Source organism: Caretta caretta, chromosome 1 (assembly GCF_965140235.1).
Source record: "Caretta caretta isolate rCarCar2 chromosome 1, rCarCar1.hap1, whole genome shotgun sequence".
Classification (NCBI taxonomy): Eukaryota; Metazoa; Chordata; order Testudines; family Cheloniidae; genus Caretta; species Caretta caretta.
This window is the reverse complement of record NC_134206.1, coordinates 122,337,305-122,362,990: the sequence shown is the minus strand read 5'-3', so window position 1 is coordinate 122,362,990 and position 25,686 is coordinate 122,337,305. Positions and strand designations below refer to the sequence as shown.

Sequence of the window (25,686 nt, the reverse complement as noted above, 5' to 3'; positions counted from 1 at the left end):
TTTGGAGTGGTATAGCTTATTCCAGGGGCCCTGAGCAAAATAAGCTAAACCTGCAAAAAGTAGAGTTTTGCCAGTATAGCCTCTGTATTAGGGCTTTTGCAAAAATAACAAAACACCAAGCACTGCCTAACTAGTGTAGACCTGGCCTAAATTGAAGAACAGCCTCCTTAATTTGACTATTTATCTAGTGCATGATAGTCCTGTTTAATCACAAAATAGATTGATTTCTAAAAAGTCTAAGGAAAAAACAGATCCTGTGAGCAGTAAAAATTCTGAAGATTATTTTCCTGAAATGTTTCATTACCTCACCAGTTTACCTGTTTAGTCTTGCTACAGCTGTCAAATGCTTATTGTTTAACTTTTCTATTTTGGTTCGGCTGCTCCCAAGATAAGTCTAGTTTCTTTAGTGAGACCTCAGAGTTTCTACATTTGTTTTGGCTTTCCCTCTCTTCTTATTGTTCTGAAAGAACTGTCCTGATGGCAAAGAAATAATCAGCCATATTTACATAAATACCGTGTCATACACCAGAGGATTAGGGAACATATTGCAGAGAAAATAATGAAGATAGACTTAGCAACTTTCAGGTTTGCTCAACCAGAAAGTTCTTATCTATTCCTTTACTCTGTATAGAGGTCGGCCAAAAAAGGTCATTAACATTGTATGAAAGAGAAGACAAAGTGATGACACTTCAATTTAGGAACAATTTCAAAGGAGCATTTAGGACAAATCTTTAGGAAAGAGCCAGATTCTCAGCTGGTGTAAATCAGCATGGTTCCATTGAAGTCAATAGAGCTATGTCAATTTTCACCTGCTAAACATCTGGGTCCAAAGTTTACCTTCACAGTGGAATGAACAGTAATACGAGTACAGTCGATACTGTAAGTATCTCAGACAGTGGTCAGACTCCTTGTTGCCCTGTACCTCGTGCAGTCATTTACACCAGCGTGAATGCTGATCATTCCTTTCCAGTTTAGTAGCATTTTATATCTCCTCCCCTCTCCTGGCAGTGGTATAAATGAACACACAAGGTGAAGACAATGGGGAATATGACTAGAGTGACCAGATGTCCCGATTTTATAGGGACAGCCTTGATTTTTGGGTCACTCTTATATAAGCTCCTATTACCCCCTACCCCATTCCAGTTTTTCACATTTGGTCACACTAAATATGACTGGTTTTTGTTTTTAATTGCTTATCTTTCAGTATGGAATGTTTTAGGAAAATGTCTCAAAATGTATCCATGGCATAATTCTATTAACTTCCTTGGAAATTCATGTGGCCTTTTATGGATAATGCTCTTTTTTAAACATTGCATTAGGTATATGCATAAGTTCTGAGCAAAGCCAAAATCACCTACTGCACCCTAGCTGAGTCACAAATAAAAAATGATTGTGTGGACTGAATTCATTCTACATTGTTGGGCCTGATTTTAAACTAACACTGAAAGGAAAGACATAAGCTACAGTATTCTGACCAAACAATATAGCTTGATGGCTCATCTCAGTTTCTAATGAACTAATGTTTGCATAATGCATGAAGCCCAATTTAGGGAAATTGAAACTACTTTGCCTTAAAGATGGCCAGATGTTTAGCAAGCATGTGATCAAATGACAATTTCATCCAGAGAAACGAAGACCAAGACTGAAGCCAATTAGTAATGCAGGAGGAAAACTTTCATTTCCATTTGCAGTTCAGAAGACCTGCTGATAGCTCAGTGCTCTCTGTTCCAGGCATCAAAAGCAATAAAATTAAATGACTGACATTGTTAGACAGAGAGATGTTTGATTACCCTTTGAGTTTGCTGGATAAGAAGCAAGCTAGAGAATTTATTGGCCTCAGTCACCCTCCATAGACTGGGATTGCAAAAGATTAATACTTTATTACATGACAGAGGTCAGTATCCATTGACTCTACTAGCTACTGTTACAGGAATGATGGAATAATTTAAGAGTGAAATTCTGATGTAACCATCAGAGCTAGTGAAGTCTTGAACCCTGGAAGTTCCTCCTTTGTTTGTAGTCTCAGTTACTCACTACCTAACTAAAGGGGGGAAAGTCACTTAGTTGTCTTGTGCCTCAATCCATCTGTAGAAGAGCTACCCCGGAAACCACAGTTGGAGACATAAGGTTTTCTAGGTAAAAAGAGCTACTCTAAGGGAGTTGGCTACCTAGTCCTTTCAACACTAGTGAAAAATCCCACCCTCTTTGCAAAATTTGCAGAATGACTCCGAAGATCCAACCTCATGGCATTCGTCTGAGGGAGACTTCCCTGGCTAAACGGGGTTCTTTCAGAAAATGAGGGCCTTAGTCTGAGTTTAAGAACACGAAAACGAGGAAGGTCTCACAGGCATAATGTGAATCCTGCCACTAGCTGATTACATGAGTGACGGTATAGCCACTATTTGGAGACCAACATCCAATAGCAAATGTTTAACAGCTACCCAATGGGAAAGGTAAACCCTGAGTGTCTGTGAAATAGCCCAGGTGGATTGTAAGTGGTGATCACATCTAAGATTCACTAGATCACAGTTACTGACAGAGATTGAAGGTAGAGACAGCAGGTTTTTAAATACTTCATATAGACCTTGCCCAGCCCAGCATGTCAGCTGTGTGCATAGCCAAATAGAAATGTGAGAATGATTAACAGCAGTATGACTTTGCGTCATTATAAGTATCTAATGATTTTAACTTATAAAATAGGATTAGAAGGTTACAAAGATCCCTGCTCTTCTCTAAAGAGAGAGTGAAGTAAAGCTCTGAAAACTAAACAGCCACCCCAGTTGAATTTTAAGAGCATTTCATGATAAGGGAAGGGACGAGGAGGTGTAGCTCAAAGGCATGTAACTTTTCTCCTGCCTATACAACTGCTATAAATAGGCTCAATACTTAGCAACAATTGAGTCAAGTCCTTCCCCTTTTCAGATCTAGAGTCAAAGGTGAATAGCAGTCTCAATGTTGGGAAGCACCCGAACGGAAGTATCTCAGAATGACTGTACATTTAGCTTAGCATATTAGAAGCATGCTGTGTCACGGGGAGCAAGGGGGAAAAAAATCAGTCAAGGCCGCTTTTTCAGGCTGCCATGGGAGTAGTCTCCTCCCCATCAGAGGCAGGGCAGGTCACTAAGATTTCCAGCAGGTTGTCCATCAGACAGTTCATACCAGGAGCCCTCTCTTTACATCTGTTAGATTTTGCTTTTTCAGAGATGTGAGCATTTCACCATAGATGCTTATAGTTTGCAAGAGATTTTATTTTATTGGTGGAGGAAGCCTCTAAATTCTGCTCCATTATAATGCGAGGGTGGTTTATCCAAAATCATTTAGATTCATGCCAAACCTCCTGGGTGAAATTGCCCATTCCCACAGAAATACCATGGAAATCTAATGGAAACTCCACAAAGGTCTACCCTCACCAGCTACCCTCTAGTCTCAAGTCAGGTAGAAAGGGTTTGAAATGTTATAACAAGGCAAGGAGACAGAGGGATCCAGCAGAGACCTAGGTTTTGTGGGGAGGCCAGGGGATCCAGGATATACTAGTATTATATACAGCAGAACTGCTTCTGCCTTCAAAGTGTAGTCACAAGAAAGAAGCCACTCAAATAGATGGGGACAGGCAGGTCTAGCAGTTCCAGAATTGGCAGCAGTAAGAGGAAAATGGCCCTTTGAAAACATACAATTTCCAGGTTCTTTATCAGCAACTTTCATAGTCTGGAAGGCTCCTCTCCAAATCTGAGGAAGTAATAAATAACTGTAATGCTCATTTGTAATGATACACGTCTGACTTTTAGCGAAAGCATGGTGGAGTCTGTATATGTCAATGCCTTTGCAGAAATGGAAATCCCTGATATTCTGTAGACTTTTAAGCTTGCAGGGAAAAAGCATTTGTTATATTCCTTAATTCAATAGAATCACCCAGGAGAACTAGTTGATTTGTACCAGAATAACACTGACTGAGCACTTGTGACACAAGGGACACTGTGTTAACTAAAAGTTTGAAATATGAAAGAAATAGTTCTTCCAGTTTTGATATGGAGCTATGAGAGACTAAATGAAAAGTTGCCTGATTAGGTGGGTGACATGTCATACAGAAAGTATAAAGGGCACCCCGATCCTCGTGGTTTGCTTTCATTTGAGGTCGAAAAGAAAAATGAAGAATATTGTTTTGATTTTTTTTGAGTAGCTGGTAAATGGAACTGACTCCCCTAGCAACAGAACATACTATAAAAAACAGAATATTCTGTTATTCATTTGAAGGTTTGGGACTATATTCTACTCAAGTGTTCCATCAATTGCACTGTTGTAAACCCAGAGGGACTCTGTTGACTCCATTAGAGTTACTTTAGATTTAAGTTGGTGTGACCAACACTAGACAATGTTGTTAATAGTTTAATTGCCAAATATTGTTAAGGAGGATTGTTACATTACAATGGAGGCTAGTAGTTTGGTAACGGAAGTCCACTACTGAATGGTCTTATACCCAAAAAGCTTGAATATGAACACCTAAAATGTGCAGTGCATCCAATAATCAAGGTTCTTTTTTTGAACGCACTGGGAAAGCTTGATGCAAGATATAAAACAAATTTGAGGAGTTTGTGGACAGCCAGGAATCAAAGTGATCTAGGCAAGGAGACTCAGAATTTACCCAATGGAAAAAGCATAGTAGCATAACACACCATGCAGCAAATTTTATCATATAGTTTTCTCAATTAAGGAAATGATCCACAAGCTGTAGGTGAGAGGAGAGAGTGGATTTAATTGGCATTCACTAGATGAGAAGGACACACCCTTTCTTGTTCTTACACAGGCATTGCTTAAGTATGAAGAAACTAACCTTTGATCCTGATTCTACCTCAGCTATTTCTGTAGTGCCCATGTCTGTTGAGATTGTGCAGTCTGTGGGTTCTTTTAATTGTGTGTCATTAAAAGTTATTTATGCAAAACTAAGCAATTGAACACACATTTGACTTTTTTCAAAAACAGGAGTACTTGTGGCACCTTAGAGTCTAACAAATTTATTAGAGCATAAGCTTTCATGAGCTACAGCTCACTTCATCGGATGTCTAGAATGGAATATATAGTAAAGAAGATTACACACACACACAGAAAGGTGGAAGTTGCATACAAACTGTAAGAGGCTAATTTATTAAGGTGAGCTATTATCAGCAGGCAGAAAAAACACATTTGTAGTGATAATCAAGATGGCCCATTTAGACAGTTGACAAGGTGTGAGGATACCTAATATGGGGAAACAGATTCAATATGTGTAATGACCCAGCCACTCCCAATCTCTATTCAAACCCAAGTTAATGGTATCTAGTTTGCATATTAATTCAAGCTCAGCAGTTTCTTGTTGGAGTCTGTTTTTTGAAGCTTTTCTGTTGCAAAATTGCCACCTTTAAGTCTGTTACTGAGGAACCAGAGAGGTTGAAGTGTTCTCCTACTGGTTTTTGAATGTTACGATTCCTGATGTCAGGCTTGTGTCCATTTATTCTTTTGCATAGAGATTGTCCATTTTGGCCAATGTACATGGCAGAGGCACTGTTGGGACATGATGGCATATATCACATTGGTAAATGTGCAGGTGAATGAGCCCCTGATGGCATGGATGTGATTAGGTCCTATGATGGTGTCACTTGAATAAATATATGGACAGAGTTGGCATTGGGCTTTGTTGCAAGGATAGGTTCCTGGGTTAGTGTTTTTTGTGTGTGGTTGCTGGAGAGTATTTGCTTCAGGCTGGGGGGCCATCTGTAAGTGAGGAATGGTCTGTCTCCCAAGATCTGTGAGAGTAAGGGATCATTTTTCAGGATAGGTTGTAAATCTTTGATAATGCATTGGAGAGGTTTTAGCTGGGTGCTGAAGGTGATGGCTAGTGGTGTTCTGTTTTCTTTGTTGGGCCTGTCCTGTAGGAGGTGACTTCTGGGTACTCTGTTTTTCACTTCAGCAGGGGGGTAGTGTAGTTGTAAGAAGGCTTGATAGTGTTGTAGTAGCCAGGCAAGGTACTAACAAACTTCAACTGAACTTTATTTTTTAAAGTGGAAACCTCTTTTCCAAGCTGCGGCTGCACCCTTGGTAGCTCTCCCTCAGCCTCTTCAACGCCTCCTTCCTGTCCTGTCCTATCCGATTCCCAACAGCCAGTGCTTCCAATTCTAATAATTACAATCAACATCTAAACACCACAGATAGATATTTGACTTTCTGCATTTAACAAAAGAATCAGATAAAGAAGGTTTGACAGCTAGGAGATGGGTCCAGTCCATGAGCTCAGGATCAAACCCTAGAACATGTGGGCTAGCCCACGACCCAGCAAAATGCTTAGGGATATACCAAGCATCTCCATCCCATTAAACTCAGTAGGACTACTCATTTAAAATTAAACAGACTTGCAATATTTTGCTGGACTGAGGTACAGAACAGAAGCTTGAAAATTTGATGAACTATACATCAAGTTTAAGAACAAGCCCTCCAGCATTTTTCATGATCTGAATTCATTAAGTAAAACCAACCAACCAGTCTCCCCCCCTCCCCTGCCCCCATAGTTATTGTGAGGGGAAGAAACTGAGGGAAACAGCTGCAGAGGAAATGACACTCCAAGCTGCAGGATAATGACTGACAGTGCAGTTCTGCTGTAGAAGTTGTATCTAAAAGAAGCTGTGATAGACAGATTGCTGTAATATCCTGAACCAACCTTATGGAATTAAAATGAATTTTAGTGAACTAAGGTTAATACCTTTGGGGTACATTGCATTAAAAACACAATTATGCTTGTGGCATTGTATGCACTCTCTAGGAGGAAGGGAATGCTTATGTACTTTGAAGCCAACCCCCGGTGAGGTTTGCATGTACTATTTCAAAGTGGATTCTCCAGGGACCAAGAGACAAAGGATTTTTGGATAAATAGCCTAGTTTTAAACTGGCTCAGTACCTTCTTCCTGATCCAGAAAATGGATAGTATCTGTAGTCCCTGGAGGGCCCCATTTCTTAGAGCAGTTTTGGAAAAAACTGGCCCTGCCAGAATCCATGTTAGGGTTGAGGTGAATTCTGTTAAGCTTATTAACATGTTTAGGTTTCAGAGTAGCAGCCGTGTTAGTCTGTAGCTGCTAAAAGAACAGGAATACTTGTGGCACCTTAGAGACTAACAAATTTATTAGAGCATAAGCTTTCATGAGCTACACCCCACTTCATCAGATGCATAGAAGGGAACATATAGTGAGCTATATAGGTTTAGGTTCTTTTAATAGGTTCTCTGATTTAGACCTGTTAATCATTTCTGAAGAGAAAGCAAGCAGGTGTCCATGGGTAACCTGTCTGTGCAGTTGCTCTGCACTATGATAGATGATAAAGAAATGTGTAATATATTTTAAAAACCTCAGTAGAGGTGTGGGGTGGAATACAGCTGTAATTGCAATTTTATTTGACAAGAGGTTTGCCTTAGTACATTACATTGGGCAGATGTTTCCATAGTTGCAAATGCTTCAATGGTATATTTACTTTGAGTAAACAGGTGTAGAGACTAAACATGCAATTAGAAGTTCAGACTTTATTACAAGCCACAGATAGTATTTGAGAGGCAAGTGTATTTCAGACATCTTTAAAAAAATACCTAGGGTGGCTGGAGAAGAAAAGTGAGCATGTGGGGACTTTGAAATTGCAGTTCAAAGAAGTCTATCAATACATTAAAGGGCATACATGTGTAAAGGAGTGGCTTTTTTCTATAAAACTGAACTGTGAACAAAGAGGAAAGAGAGCATACATAAAAATATGAGGAAGCAGACTAGACAGTGGACAAAGAAGGTGATAAAAAGTCCAAAAGAACACTACATACATTTTCAAATTGTATGAGAATAAATGTATGAGCATTTATCCAACGGATAAGCAATCACTATGACTAGATAAGTCTAGGTTCCTCACATTCTCAAACACTCTTTTTTACATGCAGCTGCACTGAAATAAGATTTTGGGCACTACGGCCACAGAGAGTTAGAGCTACAGTCTTTTCTCATCTTGGGCTGTGACCTCATCCAATCTCTGATACTAACCAAAATTAGGCATGTCCACTCTGTGTATACAGACCTGATTTGGTTTTATAGGGATTGAGTTGCCTATAGGGTGGTATTGTGTTTTTCTGCCTTACTGAGCTTCTTGAAGAGGAAGATGCTGGGGAACAAATACATTCAAGTATGTTTCCTGAATTATGTCTCAACGTCAATTTTCTCTGTTTCTAAATCAGGCACAAGTCTAGGTCATATCTGCAGAAAATGCACCATGTGGTGCCATGTTAAGCTTTAACACGTATAAAGCAGCTTATGACCCTATGCTAGGGGTAGACTATTGTGTCACGGTCCAAATTTCTTGCTCAAGCTACAGTCAAGGTCCAGACTCCAAAGACTATAAAAATATGTAAATAAAAAGATTTCAGGGTCCACTCAAAATCATCTGGCAGTTTGGATTTTGCCCTATGGTCTGCCTATTGACTATACCTGCCCTATGCGGTTACTGAAAAGAATGGGACTTGATGCTCAGGAAATCCATGCATCTGCATAATTTTTAAAATGTAGCACTAAAAATGACCAAATATTTTAAGGTATTAAAATTGTGATCTGGAATTTGAAAACTATACTTTGAAACATTGAAGAGGAAAAAAATTAACAGGAATGGTCCAACTCCTGAATGTTAATGAAAGTTAGCTTGCTTCACTAGGAGGGGGGTCTTCTAAACTCTTTTTTTATTAAGACATAGCAATGCTCTTAAACAGTAAAGTTGAAAAAGTTCCTGTGAGACATCAATACCACATCTCGCAAGTCAGATTCTCTAATGAGATTTCACTGTGAAGTGGCCAGTGATAGGTTTCTGTAACTTCTGTATAAAAAGATAGGATAAAGTTAAGGGAAATAATAATCACTTGGAAAGTTCTAATGTGGTTTTACATTAAATGCCTTGTGGCAGTTCCTTAGGCAGCCAGCTGATACATATTTTAAAGATCACAGTTCATGTTCCATTTTTTCCCCAGTATGACATTTATAAAAAATGACTTTTTAAAAAAAAATGCTGCCCTAAAGATTTAGATGGGTGTGGAGATTCTACATTTCAAATTGCTTTTGTGTAGCACTGGTTACTTCTGTCACTTTATGTAACCCTTCTACTGCTGGAAAAGAGATTTTTGAAGCCACCTGGACAAACTTCCTGCATCAATCCATTAGATTGATTTTCCATCTATCCTCAACTCCTTTGTTTTGACTGTGCTCAGTAATTCCTGCGCTATTTAATATTAGCTCTGTCCAGATTGCACCTCAAGGATCCCTCTTGCTGAGGGCCCCTGGACACAGATCCCACTGCCTTCATAGAATGGGGAAAGTCACCTCTATGGCACTGACCCAGGTCTGATAGGACCCTCTGTGGGGCTAATGATCTGCAAGTAGAAAGGTGGTCATGATCCCCTCCATGAGGGCTCCACTCACTACAGCTTAGGGTAACCCCTGAGTGGAACCTCTTCCTTTGTAGTTTTAAGGGCAGGAGACAGGTCCAAGACCAGGTGTTATCAGGGGCACTCTTTATATGGTCCATATTTTTATATATTACACAGACATCTGTATCTATAAAATAGAAGCCATGTTGACAGACCCACGGGAGAATAGCTGGGGATTAGTAGACAAACAGAAGGACTTGGCCTGTAGCTGACCCACAAAAACTTTTTAGAGAGGATACTGCTGCTCTTGGCACTAGTCTGGAGCAACCTTACAGTCAGGAGAGCACAAAGACTGCAGTAGTGTGCTATACCGATTTCCTCCTGTGCAAGGGCACAAAGGGAAGACTACCTTCCCAACACTGCACTCAGACAAGGCTAATCACTATCTGGCTCCTAACTATGCCTGTTTTCACCCACAATACATCTTGCTTACTATTTAAATGACTGTCCTGGGAGCTGCTTTTTGGCTGTATTGCATGCAGATGCAATAAATACAGTAGACTACTCAAACTGCAGCCCAAAATGGAAGGTTAGCTACTGGCCCAGTTTAATACCATACCAGTTAGACTTAGGGTGACCAGAGGGTCAGTGTGAAAAATTGGGACTGGGGTGGGGGGGTAATAGGTGCCTATATAAGAAAGGCCCCCATAATCAAGGCTGTCCCTATAAAATTGAGGGATCTGGTCACTAGTTAGACTTCCTGCAGAAGAAAGTCCTTGAACATTTTCAGGCCTGGATAGGATTGAGATAGGTTACTCAAGTTCCACTAGAGAGAAACTACTACCCAGGAGTTTGGGGGCACCCATCAGACCACTAATTACATAGTTAACCACTACCCATTCCAAGCCTACCTAGATGGTTTATAACTCACATCAAAGGGGTAATATATAAAAATTGATCTTGCTGGTTGGTTTTTCATGCTTACATTGAGAAAGCAGTGCCAAAAAATGCAGGATTGCAATCAGAAATATTCTAAAGCTTCAATTTTATTAGTTCATGTTATGGTCAGGAAATTTAGATAGAATGCTTTTGTTTAGTTCCCAAACTCTAATCCATGCTCTGTGGGCAGAAAAGGACTAGCCCCATTTTAATGGTAGTAGAGCCAGAGGGATGATCACCCCTCATGAAGATTTAAGAAAGGAGCACAGCCTGGAGCTGTCTTACCTTTTCACCGTGGCCCCGTCCATTGTGGGTATCCTCAGATACTTTAATGGAGATCCTGGGGCCAGTTGGGGAAGCATTGGTAGTGCAGTGAATGAAGGGTTGGGCTGCTGGGGGCACAAAGCCTCCATGCATATTGCCCTGACCGCCTGACACATCCAGGTATGTCTCTGGGTATCTTTCAAAGTCAGAGGACAAACTCCCCCCAGGAAAGATTCCTTAAGGGGATCCCTGGTGAGATTGCCTCCCTTTCAAATATTTAATAGGACTCCAGCCCTGGGTTGAGTAGATTCACTTTCCTATCATGGATGCAGCTATCCAAGTTCAATTCATTTCATACTGTCTGTAATAGTCAGTGGTTTCCTCGTTATTTCTCCATGTGAGGGAAAAAGGAATTAGCATTTATATTTGTCAAGGTTCCTTCCCCACTTTGAAGTCTGGGGTACAAATGTGGGGACCTGCATGAAAGCCTCCTAAGCTTACTTTTACCAGCTTAGGTTAAAACTTCCCCAAGGTACAAGCTATGTTACCCTTTGCCCTTGGTTTTCCACTGCCACCAAATGTTTCTCTGGGTTCCTGGGAAAGCGTTGTTTGGAAACATCTTTTCCCCAAAAAATCCTCCCAACCCTTGCACCCTACTTCTAGGGGAAGGTTTGGTAAAAATCCTCACCAATTTGCATATGTCAAGGTTCCTCCCCCACTCTGAACTCTAGGGTACAGATGTGGGGACCTGCATGAAAAACCTCCTAAGCTCATCTTTACCAGCTTAGGTCAAAACTTCCCCAAGGTACAAAATATTCCACCCGTTGTCCTTGGACTGGCCGCTACCACCAAACTAATACTGGTTACTGGGGAAGAGCTGTTTGGACGCGTCCTTCCCCCCAAAATACTTCCCAAAACCTTGCACCCCACTTCCTGGACAAGGTTTGGTAAAAAGCCTCACCAATTTGCCTAGGTGACTACAGACCCAGACCCTTGGATCTTAACAATGAACAATCCTCCCAACACTTGCACCCCCCCTTTCCTGGGAAATGTTGGATAAAAAGCCTCACCAATTTGCATAGGTGACCACAGACCTGAACCCTTGGATCTGAGAACAATGAAAAAGCATTCAGTTTTTTACAAGAAGACTTTTAATAAAAAATAGAAGTAAATAGAAATAAAGAAATCCCCCCTGTAAAATCAGGATGGTAGATATCTTACAGGATAATTAGATTCAAAAACATAGAGAACCCCTCTAGGCAAAACCTTAAGTTACAAAAAAAGATACAGACAGAAATAGTTATTCTATTCAGCACAATTCTTTTCTCAGCCATTTAAAGATATCATAATCTAACACATACCTAGCTAGATTACTTACTAAAAGTTCTAAGACTCCATTCCTGGTCTATCCCCGGCAAAGACCCAGCATACAGACAGACAGAGACTTTGTTTCTCTCCCTCCTCCCAGCTTTTGAAAGTATCTTGTCTCCTCATTGGTCATTTTGGTCAGGTGCCAGCGAGGTTACCTTTAGCTTCTTAACCCTTTACAGGTGAGAGGAGCTTTCCCCTGGCCAGGAGGGATTTCAAAGGGGTTTACCCTTCCCTTTATATATTTATGACAGCATAGGTGACCACAGACCCAAGCCCTTGGATCTTAGAACAAAGAAAAGCATTCAGTTCTTGAAAACATTTTAATAGAAGCAGTAAAAAGAAAAAGGATCACCTCTGTAAGATCAGGATGGTAAATACCTTACAGGGTAATTCGATTCAAAACAGAATCCCTCTAGGCAAAACCTTAGGTTACAAAAAGACAGGAATATTCATTCTATTCAGCACAACTTATTTTCTCAGCCATTTAAAGAAATCATAAATGTAATGCATATCTAGCTAGCTTACTTACTAAGTTCTAAGACTCCATTCCTGTTCAGTCCCTGGCAAAAGCCTCACCCAGACAGAGACCCTTTGATGTTCTCCCTCCTCCCAGCTTTTGAAAGTATCTTGTCTCCTCATTGGTCATTTTGGTCAGGTGCCAGTGAGGTTATCCTAGTTTCTTAACCCTTTACAGGTTAAAGGGTTTTCCTCTGGCCAGGAGGGATTTAAAGGTGGTTAGCCTTCCCTTTATATTTATGACAATATTAATGTTTGATCATAAGCAGGACAAAGGTATGTACTTCTAACGAAACTTGATCTACAGAATTTGCTCAAATATTCAATTGAACAACTATTGCTCAGATTGCTTTCTAATTTAAGGAAGAGGGTTTTACCCCCTAGATTTTATCTACAGGATTAAATTACAGCTGAAACTTGATATACATGAGTGGTGTTTGAGCTCTAAGATACCAATATACAATTTAACCTCAGAGTGGTGCAGGTTAAATAAAAAGCAACTAAGAGCTATGGTTGGAAGAGAAAAAGCCGGTTAACTCCTTTCCACCACCTGTTGGTGAGCTCATGCTTGAGATACTGAAGCAGACGGAATCTAGGATACTGGGCTAGATGGACCATTGATATGACCCAGTATAGAATATAAAAACATAAGAATGGCTAAGTGCCTACCTATGGCTTTAGAACACTAACTTTAGGCACCCAAGTTTTATATTTTTGGCTTTCATCTCTCACTCACTGACCACAGTAAAATTTTCTATTGATAACTGAGAAATTGACTTAAAAGTACTGATGGCTCACTTGAAGTGGGTTCTCTGATCCCCTTAGCTTGGACAGTTCCTATAAAATGAAATTAATCCATCTGCATCTTTAGCAGCTCAGAGCAGGATTTACAAGCCAGTTCCAGGAACAAGGAAGAACTAGATAAACCTTCCTAACCTAATAGGTCAGTAGTTACCTTCTCTCATTCCTCTTGTGCAGGGCACACACACAAGATATACTGTAGTAATGTGAGCCAGAGGAATGCATGCAGAAGAGATCCTCCTGTAGATACATCCCTCTGAATTGTAGTTGGAGGGTAAGATCATTACCAATTTAAGAACAGATGCCTCTATTGTTTCACATTCTGTGCTTCAACTGAAGAAATATAACTAAATGTTTCACACTCACAGAATGTGACACTATGAGATGTTCCCAGTACTGATTATTTGTTCCATCTTCACTTGCCAAATCTCCCATTTGCAGAGTGTCCCATGTTAATGTACATTTTAAAAATCCAAGTAATTGAAAAAAGGCATTGGCATTCAAACTCAGAACAATGGTTTTGAAACTCAGCCCTCCCCCCCCCCCCCCGTAAGCTAGAAGAATTACACTTGTTGAATGTTTATATTACAGTTGTGCCCACCAGAGTTGGCTAGGTTTTGAGCACATGATGGCATTCCACGTGTCTGCCCTGAAGAAAGTAGGAGATTAGACTTGATCAGATCAAAATATTAGCAAATCCCCTTCCCCCCCCCCCATTCCTGCCCCCATTTCTGAACCACATTAGGACAAATGTCATCCTTCCACACAATGGAGAGTGTTTGGAATCCATGAATTGAAGCTGAAAGTTGTGCACGCAAAAGCAATCCAAGCCTACATAACTATGTCAACATCAAGATAAAGAAACAATTTATAGCATGCATTTGTCACTGCAAAAACTGAGCCCTTTCCTGTATGTTAAGCCATCTGTTAACAGTGAGCTAGAAGAGAGTTTTATTTCTATGATTAGGTCCAGCATAAACCAGTGGTATCAGACACATCAGTGTCTCACATGCCTTCTGACAGTTCTGCATCCCTTGGCTCATGTCCACAGTACAACTAAATATGACCTTTTCCTGCTAAAGCTCAAGGGGAAAACTGAAGGACACTATTCTCATTGATTTATAGTACAACACTGGAAATCTGATAAACTCATGTAAACGCACTGATATAGTTAATACTGATGTTGGTCCAGAGTTAACCCAACACTTATAAAGCCAAACCTTACATATATATTTCTATACAGGGACATATTGTCAATACCTGGCTTATTTTTAAGATAAATAAAAATTCTTCTACATAAAAATCAATTTAATTTTAATTTCCTGTATTCCTAAATGATATTTAAGTGCCACTTGCAACATTTCCCTGAAAATGGTTTGTTCCATATGTCTTTCTGAACATCATAATTTTATCATTCAATATATAACAGCATTTTATGCCAGGCAGCACTCCACATGATACTGTGGAGTTGGTTTATTTCTCCCAGGAATGACAAAAGAATTGTCTGAAAAGTAGAACTATATCTGCTGATATATTTCTCACTGCTCTCAATCAAAACATCTTAACCTAGTGACATTTCTCTTTCCCCCCTGCCCCTTCAAAACCAAGTATTGATGCCAAGACAAGCAGTCTAGATAAAATCATTGTTAACAAGACACTTACCATATTTATTGATGACACTGGGCCAATGCTGTTAACATAAATGTCAACATCAATAACTGTTGGTTTTACTGTGGAAGAAAACAAAAGGCAGCATTTAATACTACCCTGTGGAGGACACAGCTCATCATGTTAAACTTTTTCATAATTACAGATACCAGTCTTTGGTTAAAACCAAAAACCAAACAGCTGATACATTTTGAAGAGCTGGCAAGATTCCTTTCTATTATGCTTGGTGCATATGTACTCCCTGCTGTAAATTATAGCCTCCATCACTTTCTCTTTATGATCTGTTTATCTCAGTACCAGCATGGAAAACAGACTTTGTGGTTACACAGTGGCCCAGATTCAGAAACTAGGCACAAGCCATCCAAACCGATTCAACGTACAATTTCTTCCAGTCCCCTCCTCACATAAACTACACCACCTTCCCCCATGTGCTTGGCTACTGCAAGAAACTCCTTCTAGACTTGTCTTTTCTACACAAGAAAGTTGCATTAGTTTAACTTAAAAATAGCTAAGCACTTTTAAAGCCTCATTTATTGTTTGCATTCTACATGCAAACTACATATTATCTACATTCTAGACAATACTTAATCCTGCCTTGAGTGTAGGGGACTGGACTAGATGACCTCTTGAGGTCCCTTCCAGTCCTACACTTTATGATTTTATGCCTACAATGGGCTAAATTCAGAAATGTGGTCTAAGGTAGGGATCTCTTAGAGATAGTAATTATCCTACAACTGGTGTCTGAATTGGTGTAACTTGCATGCTGAGGAGATAGAAGGTGTAAGTTAAAGTAGGATGGGAACAACCCACTTAAAGTAGCCCTTCCTTAAAGCTTAGCTTCTAGCCATGTATCCTATATCAGTACTGATGCTCTTAGTCATCAGCAGAGTGAGGTAAGTAATAGCTTTAAGGTGGCCTGCTAATGAACCAAATCACATCTCAGTTTAGCCCCCTGAGTCTGAGGGAGCCTAAGGGCTTGTTTACATGAGAGCTGCACCAGCCTACCTAAATGTGATTTTAAACCAGTGTAAAAGGCTATGTGGACAATCTTATTTGGGTTTAAATCAGGCTTATTTTGAGTCAGTCAATTATGACTCAGTCAAATCTAAGCAAAAAAGGGGGCAGGATTGCTCTGGCTGAACAAAATCAGTTTATATTGATTTTTTTAAGTTGTGCTTATTTCAGTACTTAAGCAACAGCCAATTCCTGTTTGGTCAATCATGACTACAATAAACTTGTAAAAACAGAAGTTTCTATGAAGATACAAAAGTAACATTACAATGATCAGAAATAGAAACCCAAAGACAATAATCCCTGCCTAAAATCCATAAAGTGATTATGTACTGTTAGAAAAGTGTGGTATGAGGCAGTTTGGGTTATTTAAGGTCATGAATTTTATCACCATAAGTCAATTCTTTAGGCAAAGTTTAAATCCCGCCTACAGCAATCAAAAGGAAATCTGAACTCAGTTGAATGCACACAACTGATGTAATGTAACTCTAATTGTACCTAGCTGATAACAAAATAGGAGTCTAACTGCTCCGAGCAAGGAGGCTGGCTTCAAACTGCAATAATAGGTAGAACTGTAGAAAGCTACAATTGACATAATTTAGGTAAGGATTGGAAGTAGCAGGGAAGCACAAGCAGTTTTATTTAGATATTACATGTGGGCAACAAGACCCTGACACTGCAAAGACGTATGTACACACAACATTACACACCGAGTAGTTCCACTGAAGTCTGTGGAACTAGCCAAAGTGCATGCAAGTCTCTGTAGGATTGGGGACTAAATGATCATGCATTGTTTTGAATCCACTTTTAGTTACACTATATAAATATGCTATAATTTACTGAATTAACTGAGTCAAAATCTGCTGGTATAAAAGGCCCATTTAAACCAGTGGAGAATGTGGCCTTCTATGTTTCATGAATGCTCCAGATGGTTTATAAACAGAAGAGAATAAGAAGACTGCTGATGTCATATCAGCGACAGTCAGGGTCCAGACTCAGATTTCCCCATAAAACCCCCGAATTCCAAATTAAAAAGGAGCCTGCTAAATTACATCTCCTAGTTTAGGAGAAGATAGGATGCTTCCGGGAACGAGATTGTATCTTCTGCCACTACCAAGCAAAAGAAGTGCCACATGTTTCTACAAATGTTGGAGAAATGCAATTGGTTCTGCTGTTAAAAAGCATAGCTTCTGTAGAGCCTGGATGCCTCAGGGTTGGAAATGTTCATAAAAACTCCACAGGTGCAGATATTTAGATTTCTTACGGTAAGAGTTTAACTCTGGGATACCCAATGCCTTCTGAAATGGCAGGTTCTAGGATTATTGCACTAAAAAAGAAAGAGTATGCTGTTAGCAAAAAGCCAGCTGGGTCTCAACTGTTTCTATATACAATGCCTACAAAAATTCTCCCAAGACTCATTTTCAAAACTAAACTGAGTTTAATGGAGAGGAGAGAGTTACATTAGCAATTATTTCAGTAAACTGATTCCATTCTGGCTGCACCATGTGTTCACAGATGCACATCTTAATGGATTGATTTTGCCTCGTCTAGAGCTGTTGAGCTGCTGATGGAGCCTTCTTTCTTGTCTTAAAGAATCAGACCTCACAGACCTTGAGCAAGCAACCAACATTTTCATACCACACTAAAAACAGACAGTAAGATTACAGATGGGTACTCCACCTCTTCAGAACAGTTGTCAGAAGAATCAGACCGAAATAGTTCTAAAGAGCTTTCAAAAAAGCTAGGGAAATTCCCGACAGAACCAAAGGTATATCATATGCAGACGTGTGATTAAAAGTTGTCAAGAGATATATCAGTGTTCTCAAATGAAGGTTTTTGACACATTGTTTATTCTAGCAGTTACTTTTGCTAAGACAACACAAATGAGTCCAAATTACAGCAGTGTAATACTGACAAAGTACTGCCATACTATAGTATTTAGGGTTATTTAATGGCTTAACATATGTATTTTTTACTTTTCAAACATCCTGGCGTTAAAGGGAATTTATAAAGCTGATCAAAATATCTGCAAAATTAAGGTTATGTCAGGAAAGTACTAAGTGTATATATCATACAATTCCCTTCAAATATCACTGCAGAGAAATTCTGCTCTCATTCATACCAGTGAAAGAGTCATACATCCACTGGTTTCAGTGAAGTTGTACTTCAGAATTACACTGGTATAAACCCAGCAGAATTTGACATATCTATACTGTGTGGACCTGATTGCCCATTGAAGTCAATGGGAAGGCTTCCTACTCACTTCACTGGGCTCCGGATCAGTCCCTGGGTATGTTTACACTGCAGTGTAAGACCAGGGTTTGAACTCAGGCTCAAGACTAACCCCACCTTCTCTTTACACACAAATTATGTTAACCTAGGGTTAGGACATAGGGTCCCAGGACCCCACAGGGGTGGAGGACCCAAGCCAGGACCCAGGGTTCAAGCCATAGTCCTTTGCAGTGTAGATGCAGCTGCACTGGACTTGTCCTTTGGAAGTCTGCCTAGAAGTATTCCCCCAATCCCATGGACCAATGTTTTGTCCTCCAGACAGTAAGGTTTAGTGGACAGTCAAGTTTTCCCCTACACTGCAACATGAACACAAAGTCTGGGATATGGGTGGTTGGACTGGGGCCCACCTAATGGAGGGTAGATGCTGGAGCCCTAGGCTGGGACCCAGGGTTCAACAATTCCTAGTCTTGGTTACAAATTTGTAGGTGCGCAAACCCAGGGTCTGCTAACTCAAGTTCTACTAACCTGGGCTTATGTTGTACTGTTGACAGAAGCCCTATGTCATGGCTAATTAGATGGCAAATTTAAATTTTTGACAGCTGGTTCTTTTCTCTAAATATCTTCACACTTCACAGGAAAACTGCAGGGTATAAGATCCTGATCACTTATTTTTCTAAGTTAGTATTTTAAAGGAGGTTGCTACTTAAGATCTCAAGACTATTGTAGCTGCCACTCAGCCATTGTGCCCATGTCAGCAATTCCATGACTATGAGACCATAGTTGGGTATTTTCTACAGAAAGTTCACAAAAAATCTCAATATTTGAAAACTATGGAGACAAAATGTATGTTGCTGCACAGGGCTCATGAATATGTAAAAATCTCCCTCACTGGAAGTTTAACATGAATAGAACTAGGTGAAATATTTCAAAACTTTATTTTTCATGGGAATTTTAATGTTATAAAATTTCCACTTTTTCTTTTTTGCTATTAGTCAAACAGTCCAAATCTTAAATTATCCTACTTTCTTCAGAACTTTGATGCACATATTATGTATCAGTAATTAAATCATTTTATTTTAAAATAAAATGCTATGTTTTTATTCCTAAAAGTGCATATAGTCATGTAACCAATGTATAAACATTATATAATCCCAGCTCCAAAAAACCAATCTGGATTCCAAGGTGTCAAACTTCCACAGGAGTTCTGCATGCAAAATGCTAGCAGGATTAGACCCACAGTAATTAGATGCTCTTGGAAATCATTCTGTAATATTCCAAATTATCTGATCATTCAAAGAGTAACCAATTACCTCATACATTGCTACTTTTAGACTGTGGTAAGGTTGTAGTTTAATTACCCTATGATTGAGTAATGATTAGAGCTAGAAGACTGACTTGGTTCACTGGTAATTCTCAAAACAATTCAATCTGAATTCGTTTATTTTTGGCAAATCACCTACCCCATCCTCACACACCATTCACAAACCAGGAGGAAAGTCCTTTTGTGACTCTAGCCTGAAAATATTTTCTTCCACAATTATTCAGCAGATTTGAGTCAAATCAGTGGATTGTTTCAGTCAATCCAAAACTACAGGTTTTGGCAAATAAATTATTTATCTGAAAATGTTGTCTGGCTCTAGTGGTACTGTATTCTCATATATTTACATGTTTGTCCCTTTAAAATAAGTTGCTACCCCCTACCAAAATGTCTTTATAAGAATGCCTAGTAAGTATAACTAAGTTTTAAATGGTGTTGGGCAATGTGGGATACCTATTCACTCATACAGCTCAAGACTTCACCTCTATATTTTTGGACCAACTTATCCCATTCCAGCAAACACATCTGTGATGCTGGCAGACCTGGTGCCAGCTCATGCCAAGGTCCCTAGGCCTCACTGAACGTGGACAAATGTAAAGCTGGAAACCAGTTTGGCTTGCCTGAGCGTTAGTATTGTTAAAATAGATATTAGGCTTATAAAGTGTGGTTAGTATTTAGACTTTATGAAATGCTTCTAAATTGTTGCATGCATTAATCTTATAATATCTGTGTCATGTCCTAAGGCAGTGGTTCTCAAACTAGGGCTGCTGCTTGCTCAGGGAAAGCCCCTGGAGGGCCGGGCTGGTTTGTTTACCTGCCGCATCTGCGAGTTTGGCTGATCACAGCTCCCGGCCAATGGAGGCTGCAGGAAGCAGGGTGGGCCGAGGTATGTGCTGTCCGCCCTTCCTGCAGCCCCCATTGGCCTGGAGCAGCAAACTGCGGCCAGTGGGAGCCATGATCTGTTGAACCTGCAGACACAGCAGGTAAACAAACCATCCCGGCCTGCCAGGGGCTTTCCCTGAACAAGCAGCGGGACCTAGTTTGAGAACCACTGTTCTAAGGTAATATTAAAATGTTTGTTCTGTAGCTATAAAAATATTTGATCAAACTCAACCCTTAGAGTCAGGCAAGAAACATTACACCAAATGTGAAATACTAGTTTACCACAAGAGGGGTCATCTCCTACCCAACAGAAAGAAGCCCATAAACACCAGACTAACTGCTGTAAAACATCAGTTGACAAAAGACTTGGCTGATTGCTTCCCCCCCAAAGAAGAAAAAAGACACACAAATACTTGTTGCATCACAGCTTGAACTCTGGGGGAAAGGAATAAAAATCCTTGTCAAGAAGAAATTAGGTCTATGTTCCTTGGACTTCAGGGAGAGGGTCAGACTTCTAAGTGTAAGCAAGACATCCCCAGCTTTGTAGCTTGGGTTAGCCCTAATAGATATATTAAGTGTGCATATTACAGCAGCTTCTATCATCTTTGAAACCCAAGACTGACTCATTTGGGTGTGTATGCTCACCTGCCTTAACCTTGTAAATAACATTTCTTTTCTGAGTTAATAAATCTGTAGTTTATTACAGGACTAACTACAAGTACTGTCTTTGGGGAGATATCTAGGATGCAATTGCCTGATCCCTTGGGACTAGAAGTAACTGGACTATTATGATTTTTGATGTAAGAAACCATCTTGGTGGCAAGATAACATGGAGTCACAGACAGTCCAATCTAAGGTTGTAGTCATGCCTGAGGAGATCACATTTGTTACTTGGTTGAAAAAATGTAAGTACAGAACTCTCAGCCAGTTTGGAGTCTGTTCCCCGATTTTTTAACAGTCTCACCTGAAATTGGCACTCATTGCTGTGAGCCATTCTAGACAGCTTGACGATATCAGTGGGGAATGCTAATGAAAAAAACTGATTTTAACTCAGAATTCTTGACTTGCTTTTCTTTTGTAGGAGGAGTTAGTGTTTTCGGACAAGGAGCAGGGGACATAGCCTTTCATTGCCTAGAGTGCAAGGATGGAGCCTTTGTCTTCATGGATTGAAGACCTCAATCTGAAGGACTCTGAAACATTGTTGTGTAGTGGCAGCCCCCTTCCAGGTCACTCCTAAATTACTGCATGCTGGAGATATGTTGCTGCAGTTTTTATCACAGTAAAATCCATAGCAATGATGCAGGGAGACCTGGCGGGTTCCGAGTGGAACAGTTAATGCCCATGAGAAAAGGGAGCAGTAATGAAAAATAAAGAGAAATAGAAAAATGGATTCAGATTGGCAGAGAAAAATTAGCCAAGGTTGTCATTTGGAGGAGAACTAGCTGAATGCAGATCATTCAGTATGAGTGTATTTAATAGCAAACTCAGGTGCTAATAGTTCTTGCAAAGTCATCATGCCAACTGAATGATGCCTTACAGCACAGCTCCCATGATCTGTAGAGACAATCCTTCTTGTCTCATGGTGCTTGTGATTTTTCTCAGTTATCAACATGAAAGTAATTTACTTTTTCCACTTAGTAATTGAAGTGTTGTGGTCTTTTTGATAAGAGAGGACTGGGGGAGAAGGGGGGAGAAGAGAGAAATGGTCATTAACATTACAGCTGTAGGCCTACACCCACAAAAAAAGACTAAGGCATTGCAACAGTGTGTCAGAGACTAACCTTTAGGAACCTAGAAAGGTCACAGATGTAACACTGCAATCCACACAGGCTGACTTAGGCACCTAGGATCCCCATGCAATGGATGAGGAGAAATAGGCATCTTAGTTGAGATGCCTAAACTAGCCCATAGGAGATACTCAACCCCAGTGTGTGTGTGTGTGGGGGGGGGGGGGGGAGGAGGAGGAATGGGTGCTTACCTCTCCCTCATAGGTCAGCACTTAAGTCCCAGCTGCAGGGAGGTACCTATCTCTACTGGGCAAGCAACAAGTGGGAACCTGTCTCTTAGAATCAAGCACCTTAGGCACCTAGGTGGTTTCTCACAGGAATGAGTTAGGTGCCCAGGTCACTTCACACAAAACAGTCAGTGGAGGAGGTAGTGCCACCCACCTTATAACTTTTAACCCAATGTTAGAGCATGCACCTACATTCTCTCTCTGTTCACTCCCCAGCCTGCTGCCTACTCACCTCTCACAGGCTCTCTTCTCCAGCCTTCTTGCTTCAGTGTACACCCCTCCCTCAGGGCCAGGCTCCAAGGGTCATACTCTTTTCCTGCATTCCTACCTTCCCTCTCTAATACACAGAGAAAGGGGCTATACACATGCTCACTATAACTTTCTTGTGACAGCTTCCTGGCTTTATACTAGCCCAGCCCATTCCTGCTCAGGTGAGCTTCATCCTAATCCTCTCATGTGGGACCTATCATACTAATTGGTCCTCTCTGCACTTCATTAATCCTTTCAGGATTGGTGTGGGGTGAACACCCTCTCACAGAGACTCTCTGCTCAAATCCTTTCTCCCCCTCTGGTAAAGATGGGGGGATTCAACCGGTGTCTCCCACATCCCAGGTAAATGCTTTAATTACTGAGCTAAAAGATATAAGATGGGCAGCAGCAGCAGCAGCTCCTCCCCCCGTCCTCTCCCCCTTCAGCTATATTTTGAATGGGACCTGATCAGCAGCCTCTGAGCAAGCCTAACAGATTGGGCCTCAAATGCATTCATTCCCCAGTTCACAGATTGCTCTGGGGCTTTGGAAGGATATAGGCATCCAGACACCAGAGCATGAATTTATTGAGTTCCTGGGGGTGGTCGGGCACAGGAGCAGAAACTTGGGACTTATCTACATGGTGCATGAGAGGGGTGTGAGTTCTAATGCACACCATTAACACAATCTAGGGAACTTTTAGTGTACACCAGCAGGGTCTACTCAGGCTTCATAGTGCTTTTCACATTGGTGCATGTTATAATTTACATCCTTCTTGTCCACATTGCTGCACCATGCAGACAAGACCTTAGGTGGTGAGGGAACTTTTACCCTGAAAATATAGGCGGATTATGGGTTTGTGGGGCCCTGGGCCACAGCAAGTGGGGGCCCCTCCCCACACCTTCTGCCTGCAATCCCCACCTGGCATTCCTGCTGGGGAGCGGAGTTGGGGTGTGGGGGCTTCCTCCACCTGCCCGGTGCTCCTGCCAAGGAGCAAGGTCAGAGTGACCATTTTTCCAGGGCCCTGCAATTGGCCAGGGCCCCTGGGCACAGGCCCCATTGGCCCAGTGGCTAATCCACCACTGTAGGCACCAAGTGAGTATAGGTGTCTGCCAGAATCTGCAGGAGTTTCATGGATTACAATGAAGCCTAGACTGGGATTTAGGTACCTAAATCTGGGTTTAGGCACCTAAGTACCTTTGTGGATGAGGGCCATAGACATTGCATACTTTATGTGGTCATTATTATCCTAGCCTAGCAAACATAGCTAGATAAATGGGGGTTACTGGAACATTAAGTGCTGCAGTAACATTCTTACAGTGAGTACCCTATTTGTGCAGTTTTGTAACACTGACAAAGGATGCTTGGCCCAACAAAGTAATTTGTTACTTTGACCATTACTTGCATTTTTTTAATTGTAAGGTGCAAAATGGGCTGTGCAATATAAATCAAGTGAGATAATGGTGAATGATTAAATGGGAATGAAGAACTAGGTGGGTTGAGTTTCTTCTAGACTTCCTAACCTTTGAGATTTTTAGAGTTGAAGAATTTTTTGTACAGAAAGTGTTCACATAGCATTCATGTTCACATAGCAAGACCTTCTCTGATTTTTCTTTTGTTTGTTTTTGTTTTAAGAAGCTCTGGTAGTAGGAATCACCTCTGATTAGGAGCACAGGTCACCGAGCTCCTCCGTACCTTACAAACTAATAAAATCGCATCAACCAGGTGAATTACATATGAACCCAACATTCTTAGTCATTATATTGTACAGCAAGTACCTCATGCCTGGTAAACATATCATTCCTTCACCAAACAGCTGCATTCTAGCATGTTGTCCTAACTGGTAACACATCATGCTTCAGGCACACTCTTAAAAGGGAAGGTCTGGCACATGTTGTAATATGCTGTACCATTGAGACCAGGTCCTCCCCTGGTGTAAATGGGCATAGTTCCACCAACTGCATGAGTTTTACCTTTCACATACCCGGCATTTCTACTAAAGGACTAAAGCTTTTTGTATATTTTGCGGACTCTAATGAAGCTACACTGGTTTACACCAGATTAAGATTTTACAGAATGTGTTTTGTGTTAATCTAGTATTGTCAGGTCATACACATTTATACAAAACGATGATGTCAGCACATTTTCCTGATTCACAGGAGCTTTTTCCATGTCTCAGTAACTTCTCTGAACAATACCAGTATCCATCGGCAGTTATTGATGCAGTGCTCAGTTTGTTGGGCTCAGTGTATTGTCTTTAGATTTACAAAATTAGACTTTCTCACATCCAGTTGGTTTTGAAGCAACATATTCATGAATCCATTGTAGCGGAGACAGACCAAGAATAGATTATACTGATTTTACCAACATAATTGGAGTGCTACTTCAAACATGAGGAACACGCGGGTGCTTTGCCCAGATAATTGTTTATTTCCCAGTTCAGCCCTTTCACTGACCTTCCGTAGCAAAATATAGCAGCTGGTGCTGTTACGCATGTTGGGGGTGGTTTTACCATTGTTGGTTAGGGATCCCAGGCAGCAAAGCTTCTGCATGGGGTGGCTGGGAAATCCATCTTTCTTCCCTCCAAGATTCTCCGGTTGTTCCTATTTAAATCTGGTTCTATCCCACACTCTAGCCACCTTTCCAGGAGTGCCCGGGAATGTGAATTATCCAGGGAGCACAAATGGCACTTGTGTTCTTTCCATTCACTCCCTCCTGCACCCTAAATGGCTGCCACATGCTATGTTTTCAACTCCTTGCAGGAGAGAAGACAGCTTTTATTCCTTTCCCTTCCCCCACCCTGTTCAAAGGGTTAGTCTTCCAAGAGGTAATTATGCCTGTTTTAGGCATAGTCCTCTCTTTCTCCACTACTTTGCATAGACTGCGAGCTCTTTGGGAAAGAAACCATCTTGTTCTGTGTTTGTGCAGTGCCTAACACAATGGAGCTATGGGTCCTAAGTGCTACTGTAATAGTTATATTAAAAAACCCATCTTAAATCCCTCTCTTCTTCCAACATGA

General features: G+C 40.7%; 1 protein-coding gene across 4 annotated transcripts in view; it reads right to left on the bottom strand.

The window, feature by feature from the left end:
• Positions 1-25,686, bottom strand: part of GABRG3 (gamma-aminobutyric acid type A receptor subunit gamma3) — a 569,219-nt gene that overhangs the window by 524,451 nt on the left and 19,082 nt on the right. For all 4 annotated transcript variants that reach the window (XM_048858899.2, XM_048858893.2, XM_048858908.2 and 1 more), the window contains exon 3: positions 14,957-15,024. In XM_048858899.2, coding sequence (XP_048714856.2) covers positions 14,957-15,024 — 68 coding nt within the window. The remainder of the gene's footprint in view (positions 1-14,956; positions 15,025-25,686) is intronic.